We start from the raw sequence: 12742 nt of genomic DNA on the forward strand, positions 1-12742 counted from the left end.
ATTAGCATGTGTTGAGAGTAATGGGCATGTGTTGAGAGTAATGGGCCTGTGTTGAGAGTAATTAGCATGTGTTGAGAGTAATTAGCATGTGTTGAGAGTAATGAGCATGTGTTGAGAGTAATGGGCCTGTGTTGAGAGTAATTAGCATGTGTTGAGAGTAATTAGCATGTGTTGAGAGTAATGGGCATGTGTTGAGAGTAATGGGCATGTGTTGAGAGTAATGAGCATGTGTTGGGTGTAATAAGCATGTGTTTATAGTAATGATAAATGCAAGGAGTGAACATTCCTATGTTAGTGCTACAAACTGGCTAACAATATACGTAAGGAGTCATTATTTCTGTTGTTGTAGACTGTTGGTAAATACGTTTATAACACTTGTTGATACACGCATGGTATTTCAGTCATATATTAGCTACCTATTCTGACACCAGTGGTAAAACTAAATTTCATTTCCTCCAATTTCTGTTCTACTTCTTTTCAACATCTTATCTATCTTTAACTCATAAACACTTTGCACACCCAATGCAGGTGAATGCCTCATCACATGTTAATGATAAATACGTGCTGTACTGAGAAGTTTGACCGTGATGTCCTAAACAAATGCCAGCTTAATCTACGATAATACAAATCCTTACTGATTTGTGAAATGTTAACGATGTACCAAAACATGTACACCAATAATGTATGAAGAATGGAATCCTTTCAGCAACCAGTGGCAGTAGCAAAATACCACACTCACTCTGTCAGTGCTCTATTGCGAAGCAGGCAAGTTATTTCAGGACGTTTCAAGGGTAGTCAGTGTGACTTAAAATGTCTTGAGAAAGCATTGAATTAAAATAACATCGAGCGAGTGCGTTCCAGAAGCGGTAGGTCTATACGTGTACTTATAGTACTCAAGAACCACATGTATCCATTTTACACTCACTTTCTGTATGTTCCTTGTACCTAGGTAAATCATGTATCCTTTATACGCTGAATATGTAAGATCAGAGCGGGGATGATATACTTCATGTGATGGTAAGCCTCACGATAATATTTGTGATATTTTATGTATAATTCTGAATGTTCTTTAACAATAGTGGAATATTGAAAAGAGGCGTCAGACAACGCACACACACACACGCGCACATATAGAAAGGGAGAGACAAACACACATACACGCACGCACACACACATACACGCACACACACAAGCACAGAAAGATAGAGACAAACACACACACACACACACACGTACGCACACGCACACTAACGACCACGTACTGATACTCACTCACTTAACAGTTACACATTTCTTAGGACTTACCTTCATTGGGAATGTATCAACATATTCCAAAGTTGCTATGAGTGCTATTATTGTCGTTAGATATGTCTTCATCCTTACTCTGCGACTGGTTCCTGGAAGTCATAAAAACCAAAGTGGTCACGTTGGCTCTCCAATCAGTAACACAATCGTATCCTAATGACAGCAGGTATTTAATCTAAAGGATCATATTTTCACATTCAGGTGTCTAGCACGAACTGGAAGTGGGCAGCCTCCATAATCACCGGATTAAACGATAATCAATCACCCAGTGTGCTTTATCTCCAATCCAATCCTCAAATCTCAGTCCTTACTCTCCCGTCTGAAGAAGTTTAAGTTGCCTACAACGATTAACAATTCGAGCCATCTCTGTACGGCGAGGGGGTCACGGACGTCCGATGCCCTCAGTAACTGCGACGGCTACAGTAACGGCCAAGCAGCGTGATAGTCCGTCGTTGTTGTGTGCTGTGGCATACTTTATGTGTACACAATAAACACGCGCTTCTCCAGGATGCCATAGAAGTGAATTACGTGCATGGGTCTGGCGCCAGTTCAAAGATCTCTGAGAAGTAGACAGGTGTGCGAGACCGGCTTCCACGAGTCTGCTCTGAGAGACATGTTTCCTGTACTCTTCCAGTTAGAGCGGGCAAATTGCGTTTACCTGATTGTTTGCGGATGATTGTTTAAAGGGTTAAAGATTACCCTCAGAGAAGCTAGGCTGTGTTAACTAAGTATTTTACGAAGGATCTGTCTATGCACTTACGTATATTTAACTGTGTAATGCGTACATTGGATAAACATCCTTTATACGTATAGCTTTTACGCATTTGCTAAATTTAGAACAAAATTTAAATAGAATCCAACATCAGATTTATAAATATATTGGAAATGTATTAGAATGAGAAAAAAATTGTGCCTATATAACAGGTTATAGAGAAATATGTTTTAAAACTTTACATTGTGTTGATGTTTAGAATCTCTGCCACAATCTATATTTGTGTGATGCGTTCGATATTAAATATATAATCGATGAAACGTATAATTATCAGCCAATGGGATGATTTGATTAATTATATTTCTTTAGCTTAAGAACTTAAATCAACTCGATGCGTTTCAAAATACTTTGACAAAATGACAATAGTCAACAACTGGGATGTGGGGATGTGTGTTGTGTTGTGAACCTACTGATAGAGCGTTTGAACAGGTGCGAGCAAAGTACTGTAGACAATTGCCTACTTTGCTTCTTCGGCGAATTAGTCACCTCGGTACCGAGTAACAATACGGAATCGAAATACATTAACGATGACATTGAAACGATATTCGTGAGTAGTCGTGATCTCACAACAATGAAACAATACAGACAATTTTTGAAATAATGTGAAATGTGTAAGTCTTGACCATGTCAGTTTGAGATGCATCACGTCAAGCAGCCAGACGACAGTGTGTGGCTGTCGAAGGCGCGTAACTATTGGATACAAATGTGGACAGGCTATAACAGTCGTAATTAAGAGAAAACAATTAATTTACTTATGATACTTAGCAGAATCGCAGTTGAGCGTATTATTTCTACAAAAAGTTAACTTGTGCATAGAAATTGTGTTGTTTGGTTTTTTAAAGTAAGACAATTATCACTTTAAACATTTTGTTAACAGCTTATCGTTTTATTACGAACGACACCTTTGAACCGAGTTTAACCCTAGTTTTACATAGGTACAGCATTGAAATGCAAGTGTGTCGAATTACGATAGGTTGACGTCAGTGTGAGCCCGAGTAGACTGTAAAATACGGTGTTCTGTGGATGGTGAGGAAAATCGACGCTATGTGTTAGACTGCTTCTGGCGTCTCACCTCGGATAAGAAGGAGACAATAGCTAGGAAACAATCACTTTGACAGGTGTGTGATATAGCCTTGCCTGTATTACCGAGACCAAGTCGCACACACACCGCACCTAAACCCAGTCTAACATAATATATAGATAACTGACGTATGTATAGCATACCACTAGATATGCGACTGTCAGAGCGCCTAACGCTTTGCACATTTCAGTTCTGGTATGAAAGTAACAAATCTATTGTATAATATTCTAGCGGGGATGTACATGGGGAATTCAAAGAATCTGCATTTTGTCATGCAATTAAGTGAATAGTTGACAAAGATGTTTTACAAATAACAGTAACATACACACGGTGAAATAATCCCTTGTGTGAGAAAGAAAAGTACTGGATGAGTTTTATGAACTGTTCCGCAAAACCAAAAGAGAAAATGGAGCACATGCGTTAATGCATGAGAGATACGGGCCATGTTGAATTCCCGTTGAATCATTGAGGCAATATGTTACTTTATACTAGGTGTACAGCTAATAACGTTATGTCCATCACACAATGCATGTGCACTAAAGATGTTAATGGATGACACTAGGGCTGGCTTTCCAGAGATTCATTATCTTTACGCGAGGAAATGTCTAGCGAGGAAATGTCTAGCGAGGAAAAGGTTTTGAGAAAATGAAGGTGCAGAAGAAAAGTAGGTTTTCGTGTCATAATCTATACTGGACCAAAAATAGTTAGGGATATATGTAAATTTTGAAATTATGAATAATGATCTATTTATTCATTGACATACTGATAAAATATCAATGATAGAAATACCAATATCCCTAACTTATTTTGTCCAGTATATGATGTTAACACTTCTAAATGTCTTTAAATTATCCTTTTCTAAAAGGTGTACACTTGATTTCGTTTGGTCCATCACAGCTTCAAAAAGTATTTCTGTTACAAACCCTAGTGGATGTTTATCTTTAATATGAAATACATAGTTAATAATAATAAAAATAATGATAAATCCTTTTGAAAATCACACGTAATCGTTGTTAAAAGCAGAGTATGTGAATAATTTATGAAGTTACATCAAATAGATATGACACCGGGTGTTTGGGTTAACGAGTCGAGTCAAGACTCGGGTCATCAGTTGCTACAGGGGCGTTTCATCTACGACATCCCGCTACCATAAAGCCAAACTAAACTGGTATTTTACACTTTGTTGATGTGGTCGACCATATTATACATCCGGACAACTTTCTAGGAATAAAGAACACACAACCCAGTTATTGTGTAAACAAATTAAAGCTGACTAAATTAAAAGTCGATGTAAATATGTATTTTGGATATAAAAGGTTGATAAAAGTGATTCATCAGTAATAAATTATCAGAAGTAAATGTGAAAATGTTTAGAAGCATCTTTAGACTGTTTTCTATGATTACTACACTTGGTAGATATATATTAATTAGCCATTGTGCTGTTAATTGGATCTCAAACATTCAAATTTTCAAGAAAATGATAATTTCTAAGAAAAATTTATACCGCCACATCTTGAAATGAATATTTCCTACACAGAGGCAGCTGTAGGGGTAGTTTAATTAAGATCAACGTAGAGATCACGCACGATGGGGTGAGCTTCTCGAGCCAGCTTGTATAGCTGATGTTGGTAGATATCAAGAATACTTTTTTTTAATTCAAGGACAAAAACGCTGTTGTCTTTGAGAAGCCATACGCGGTTTGGATGCTGATGGAAAACCAGCAGGTGATCGTGGAACACTTCTCAATGTGTAAACTGCTGGTTTCCGTTTGTCGTGAGGGAAAAAAGGGGGTGAAGCAGAAGGCCCCCCATGAAACAATTCATCACGTGTTGCCGAAAATGGTGTCTGTTCTGACGTCACTAGTGACTTCAAACGGCCTTGATCCTATTTGCGACATGTCGCTATGTAGAAGGGATTACGACATCTCTCTTTCGACTCAACGTGAATCACATTTAAATTATGTTACAGCTAGGAAGGACTCTGTCTTTTCCTCGGTTCTCACAGAACATTCTCACAGAACAAGCGCGAAAGACGAGTCCAACAGGAAGTCCGGATTCTTTAACAGCGCGATCACAACCCTAGACAGAATACCCCGATTTTAAAAAGTCCCTTCTTAGAAAATCTTGAGAGATTAAGGTTCTACCTTTCATATCAGTTTAATCTATTCCCCGTGATACGAAAATTAATATAGAACATATGATCATTAAAAAGTGTACCGGTTCTGAATGCATTGTGCTTTTATAAATAGTTTTTATATTACGTTACTGAAAATACGATTACCTTTGATGGTTTGAATCAAAAACAATATCAAGATATCTGATACTTTTAATTCGGCAAATGGATAAACTATTTCAAGCGAGAGCGATACTTAATGACAAATACGATTTTCATATGGAAGTTATAAAGTGTGATATTTCGAAATAAATTTGCCGAATCTATATGAAAATACGTCAAACTGCACCCAGCCTATTACCATGTGGGTGGGGTGATAATGATCGTCAACTTCAATGTTAAGGTATACGGTAAAACTGGTGCGTTATGAAGCGCATCATTATGTTTAAATGTTGTGACATTCAGACAGGACTTTGAATTTGGCAAAAAGAATGAAGCGCTAGCTTTCTTGAATTAGTTGACGCTAGAGTTATAGTTTCGTAAGTTCACGGTTAACGTGAAGATTCACATGTACTAAGTATATGAAGATATCGATAATATACCGTTCTAAATATAATTTGTACCACCTTCCTTTAACTCACGAAGGTAATGTAACTCTATCCCGATCAGTATATAAAGACATAAAATAATAAATCAAAATAGCGATCAACAAAAACGTAATAAACAGGTAAAATGAAATGAAACAATTAAATGTTATTCATCAAGCTGCTTAAATTAATTTAAACATTATTCACTAATATTCGAATAGTAATTTGTGTGAATAGTAGCAACTCACCTGTTAACGATGTGATATGTATCCCTCCGCTATGAAAAGCGCCACTTGTCTGGCAAAGTAATCCTTCAATACAGCTGAAAAGTGTGAGACAAGGTAGCGTTGAAAGCAGATGCTTGCTCGTGTTAAAATTCTTGTTTAGTCAAAAACACAATTCGGTGAGTGTAAAGCCATTGAGGAAACAATTGTCTCATCAATTCCTCCCTCCAGACAAAGTTTCTTGATTGGGAGTACAGGACGAGGGCGGGAATACTTCACTGTCAGTTCTGCTGCTTACAAGTTGTCGTCTGCTCAATTTTCTCTATCTCCACGACAGTGGAAATACACTCGTAATACCACAACGCTTAACATGCATTCGCTATATTTACTTTGGACCGTACTTAATTTGTGCCTGCTTGATTTCCGCAAACATTAAAAGAATTGCAAAGCGAAAATTTACGAATGAACCTGACGATGAAGAAGAGCTCTCCCCCTGCCAAGAATGAGCCCATCCAAGTTGAGACCCACCTTCTTTACCTCTTAGCATCCAATGCCCGTCTTAACTCCTATGCATATTGCACACTGGGCAGGCTAAAGTTCTACTCCCTTAACAAACGCTTCTTACAAAACTGCTCGGGAAGTCTTCGGTGCGATTAACCTCTGATCTTGAGAACAACTAGAAACATCCGTTGGCGTATTGAGTATCGTCTGTCCTGTCGGCATGCGACTTCTGCGTCTACAAACGACGGTTGACCAACACACAACAAATTAACAAATTTCTAGCTTTTGTTAAACATATTACCACACATTAACATCTGCTCTACAGACGGGTTTGCGGACAGTTACGATGCCAGTTTATTGTGACGATAGAAGTAAGGGACACAGAGTAAGCAAGGGCTCTAACCCAAACGTTTGTGTCGGCGCGCCTCTCATATCAGCCAAATAGCCGGGATTAAGGGTATGGCTATTGTGGACCCTATGCAAATAGAGACAGGTAATTTGGACTCCCACGTATTCATGTAAAATGACTTTGGCTCGCGACCGACACTGTCAATCCTGCGCAAGCGATTTGATCATTGGTCACGGGAAATGTTGTTGTCGGGCTGTCATCCTCACTTTCCCAACCCAAATTCTTTCAAATGGAACATAAATATTTCTTTCAAGAACAAAAACACGAAGTAATTTACTTGTTGTTTTGTAATCAGCACCATGTTATAAGTATTAAATGAAAATGTTGATGTAACGAATATTTCAAAATATGTTGGAACAATCCTGTCTTAGCTGATTCCATATATTCAAAGTGCCGCCTAAATTGTACTGACTGTTTGAATACAGACTTATTACTATTCAAAGATTTTCCTTATAATTATAACCTTTACATATACTCATACACTGTATTTACTTAGACATACACTGGGATATAACGTTTATATATAAACAGAAATGTTTAAATATTGGTTTCATATTAAAAACCTCCTAGCGGGACACTTAAAAAATCTAAATGTTTTCAACATTATCATATAAATGGCGACATTTAAAATGTAAGCTACAACGTTTTCAGACATCATGATGAGTTATTAACATTGAGTGAGTGGGATGGAACAGCACGTACAGAAACAAAATTAAGGGGGTGGGGGTTGGGGGGGTTGAAATCAAATTGATATTTCCGCATATCAAACGTCTAAAAATAACTTTATATAAGCTGCAGTAATCCATTTTAAATTTTACAGATGTTACAACCAATCACGTGTTTGACATTTGAAAATGTAGGAAAGCAAGCTCTTAAGTTTGAATCCTATGACAATCTAATAAGTTATTCTATCAATCTCTAAATGGACGCTTCATCCAGGATGACAGAGAGAAAAGGGGAACAACGAAATAAAAGAGTCATATCAGATACAGCCATACTACATCAGCTACATCATCACTGATACCCTCATCACCGGAATCGACAGCGTGTACATTGCTTAGTAATTGCCATTGATAAACTGAAGTGTGGATATCCGTTATACACAATTGTCGTAATAACAGCTGTTCTTGTGCATTATATATCACTTAATCAGAAATTAGAGCGACAGTTCTATGGAAGGTTTAACGTTTAACAAACATACATTAACCGAAATAATGATGTCAAAAAGATATATTTATATATCCATGTTTAAACATTTATACATACATATTGAATATTCAGGAGCAAACACTTTTCTATATGAATCAATATACATTGCTTTAACCTCAACATAATTACAATATGTTTATATACTTACCAGACGTGTAACTGTACACTGTGTCAATGGCATCGCACTAGAATGGCCCTCTTATAAAACACTCTTCTACCCACGCATCTAAAGCCACGCATCTGTATTCAGCATCGGTTAACATGACGGGGAGGAATATCCTAGAATTGCACAACGTCCCATCACATGAGACCATAAAACGATAGTGTTGTCAAAATCGTGTCCGTGAAGGCGTCAGTGACAGCTTGATTTATGGGTTCTAATTATCGGTTCCTGCACTGGTACCTTTACTAAGCAAGTACAGATAGAAACACTGCACCAAAACTTGACCTGAAGATCAAAATATGATGGAATCTATATAGTTCCTGTCTTTGTTGATTCTGTAGATTCAAAGTGCCGCCTAAATGGAACCGACAATTGGCTGACTGTTTGAATATGAAATTGTTACTATTCAAAGATGTTTCGTAGAATCTTCCTGGATTCTCAGTCTGGCTGTTGTACATCATATATTCAGGTACTTTAAATATCTATGTTATCACATATTAGTTCAGACCATGCGGAAAGGAATGTCTCCTCATGCAACCACTGAAAAGACAGGACAGTAGAAGGCCACATGTACATCCCAGTAGGACATGTACAGCGCAATACATGAACAGCGCAAGACGACATGTACATCCCAGTACGATATATACATCACAGTACAATATGTACATCACAGTACGTCATGTACAGGGCAAGACGACATGTACAGCGCAGGGTGACATGTACATCACAGTACGTCATGAACAGCGCAAGACCACATGTACAGCGCAGGGCGACATGTATGTCATGTACAGTGCAAGACATGTACATCATAGAACGTCATGTACAGCACAAGACGACATGTGAATCACAGTACGTCATGTACAGCGCAAGACATGTACATCACAGTACGTCATGTACAGCACAAAACATGTACATCACAAGACGACATGTGAATCACAGTACGTCATGTACAGCGCAAGACATGTACATCACAAGACGACATGAACATCACAGAACGTCATGTACAGCACAAGACATGTACATCACAGTACGATATGTACATCACAAGACGACATGAACATCACAGTACGTCATGTACAGCGCAAGACGTGTACATCACAGTACATCATGTACAACACAAGACATGTACATCACAGTACGTCATGTACAGCGCAAAACATTTCTTACACACCCGTGGGTGAGAAACCCATGTGAGAAAACTGGTATCACACATATGTGTGAGATCGATTTCTAATCCCGTGATTGGCTACTCCATGGTGATGACCTAGGGTCAGGTTATGACGGACTACTTTCCTGATTAAAATTCATTGATAAGTTACTCGTGCTTCAATCGAACAGAAACCTGTTACTCGTGCAAAAAATACCCCTTTACACCTACCTGTTATTTTCGCGATTGCAACATAAACATGTATTTATACAATGAGTCACAAGTAGAATAAATATAACACAAATCTATTATTTTCTAATTCCTTTTATTAAAACTTTTGATTTCTAGTCATGAATTCAAAATGGCTCCAACAATCTGTGATACCTGTGTAAACAATTATGTGAAAATCACCGTTAGAGATAAAGCCGTTGATTCCCTTCGAATATTCAAAATGTACAACACTGGTACTTTTACTGGAGAGATGCGACAAGTGTCATGTGTCGTCTTGCAAAAATACCTGACACGATAACGTCAGTGCTGTCGAGAGATCTGCCTTGTTGTTTCTTTGATGCATTGATGAAGATGACATTTTTCACTGATACACATGATGTAGACCCACTTCCAGCTCCGAGATACTATGTGATTCCAATGTTATCAAATTCACTCATGACAATCTGAACCAAAACACACTCGTTGAAACAATGTACAACATGGTACGTTTTGCAAGGTTCCATGAGTGCAAATGGCGGCACACGTCCTTTCTGTTCAATCGAACATGTACAGGAACGGTTGATCTACACATAAGTCATTGCTCAAGATATTCCTCCGACGCATGATAATGAAAAGTTTATGTCTTGATAACTTACAGGATGTACTCAACTCACATTTCATACTGAAAACTCCGTAAATTCCATTACATTCCAAGTGGCAGTTTCTGGCTCGGGAAAACGAGAAGGATGTGGCGAAGAAGAGTAGTCCCCCATTGACAGTGAACGTAACCTCAGCAATGTCACATTCAAGCACACTGGGTGCACCTAATTACACACACTCAAAACTTTTGGCTCCGGTCGATGGTAGAACATTGAACGTAAACATTACTGGTACACAAGTACAGATCCCCAATGTGCAGAGATATCCAAAACAATCTTCCGATGATGACGACAACCACCAAGCGATAACGATGACGTCACATGCTCAAATATTTTACGCTTGCAAGAATTAAAATCATCCACATTTGCATGGTAAAATCATCGTTTTAGAGGGTTTAATTAATTTTCAGTGATCTTATCTAGTTATCATTATCACCATTGCCTTGATGATGCGAAGAGGTGGCAGAAACCTTTTTGTGGAGGGTCACCATGGGGATGAGTAGTGATTAGGAAGCCAAGTGACGTCACTCATTCATAAACGTTGTGTTGTGTATTATTGCGCACCTACGATGAGAAAACATGAAATTTGAATCTATTCTACCATAAAATGATACGATTTTATGGTGTGTAAGAAACAGATTACTGTACTCGTGTCTGTCAGATACAATTTATCTTACAACTCGTTGTTTCAAGCGTATTTAACTCGCTTTCGCTCGTTAAATACGTTTTGAAACAACTCGTTGTAAGATAAATGGTATCTGACAGACACTCGTTTAGTAATGTCTATGTACATCACAGAACGTCATGTACAGCACAAGACGACATGTGAATCACAGTACGTCATGTACAGCGCAAGACATGTACATCACAAGACGACATGAACATCACAGAACGTCATGTACAGCACAAGACATGTACATCACAGTACGATATGTACATCACAAGACGACATGAACATCACAGTACGTCATGTACAGCGCAAGACGTGTACATCACAGTACATCATGTACAACACAAGACATGTACATCACAGTACGTCATGTACAGCACAAGACATGTACATCACAGTACGTCATGTACAGCGCAAAACATGTACATCACAGAACGTCATGTACAGCACAAGACGACATGTACATCACAGAACGTCGTGTACAACGCAAGGCGACATGTACATCACAGTACGATATACACATCACAGTACAATATGTACATCACAGTGCGTCATGTACAGCACAAATCGACATGTACATCACAGTACATCATGTACAGCACAAGTCGACATGTACATCACAATACGTCATGTACAGCACAAGTCGACATGTACATCACAATACGTCATGTACAGCACAAGTCGACATGTACATCACAATACGTCATGTACAGCACAAGTCGACATGTACATCACAATACGTCATGTACAGCACAAGTCGGCATGTACATCACAGTACGTCATGTACAGCGCAAGACCACATGTACATCACAATACGTCATGTACAGCGCAAGTCGACATGTACATCACAGTACGTCATGTACAGCATGTACAGCGCAAGACCACATGTACATCACAAGTACGTCATGTACATCACAGTACGCACAAAGTCGACATGTACATCACAGTACGTCATGTACAGCGCAAGACCACATGTACATCACAGTACGTCAGCACAAGTCGACATGTACATCACAGTACGTCATGTACAGCGTCGACATGTACATCACAGTACGTCATGTACAGCACAAGTCAAGACATCACAGTACATGTACATCACCGTACGTCATGTACAGCGCAAGACCACATGTACATCACAGTACGTCATGTACAGCACAAGACCACATGTACATCACCGTACGTCATGTACAGCGCAAGACCACATGTACATCACAATACGTCATGTACAGCGCAAGACCACATGTACATCACAATACGTCATGTACAGCGCAAGACCACATGTACATCACAGTACGTCATGTACAGCGCAAGACCACATGTAAATCAAAAGACGACATATACACTACACAGGGACAAACACGATCACATGTACAGTACAAGGCGACCTGCAGTGTACACAAGGGCATGCCGAGAACACCACGCTACGTTCAGTACAAGGTAACATAAGAAGTACAAGGCGACAATATACTCATGCCTTAAAATGGTTGTCACCCCCCTCCCCACACACACACCCCACACACCAATACCCCACACCCCCTCTCCAATTAAAAAAATTGAAGGGGGTGACAACCATTATTGGCATGAGTATATATGCAAGGGGATACAGCGCAACATGACACATATAGCACACGACATGCATGGTGCATGGCGACATGAGCAATTCAGCATGAAATGTACATGACGAAACTCTATA

At 38.8% G+C, this 12742-nt stretch overlaps 1 protein-coding gene across 2 annotated transcripts in view; it reads right to left on the bottom strand.

Annotated features, from left to right (window-relative positions):
• Positions 1–8587, bottom strand: part of LOC124288139 (MAM and LDL-receptor class A domain-containing protein 1-like) — a 44718-nt gene extending 36131 nt beyond the window's left edge. Inside the window, exons 1-3 of one of the 2 annotated variants that reach the window (XM_046724707.1) lie at positions 8349–8587; positions 6106–6179; positions 1306–1397 (exon numbers count right to left, since the gene is read on the bottom strand). In XM_046724707.1, coding sequence (XP_046580663.1) covers positions 1306–1377 — 72 coding nt within the window. In that variant the 5' untranslated portion in view covers positions 1378–1397; positions 6106–6179; positions 8349–8587. Of the gene's footprint in view, positions 1–1305; positions 1971–6105; positions 6180–8348 lie in introns of those variants that run through there. The other variant, XM_046724708.1, reaches the window with a different exon arrangement.
• Between the last annotated feature and the right edge of the window lie 4155 nt (positions 8588–12742).

Source organism: Haliotis rubra, unplaced genomic scaffold (genome assembly GCF_003918875.1).
Source record: "Haliotis rubra isolate DU_JTF1 unplaced genomic scaffold, ASM391887v1 Scf412, whole genome shotgun sequence".
NCBI classification, from domain to species: domain Eukaryota; kingdom Metazoa; phylum Mollusca; class Gastropoda; order Lepetellida; family Haliotidae; genus Haliotis; species Haliotis rubra.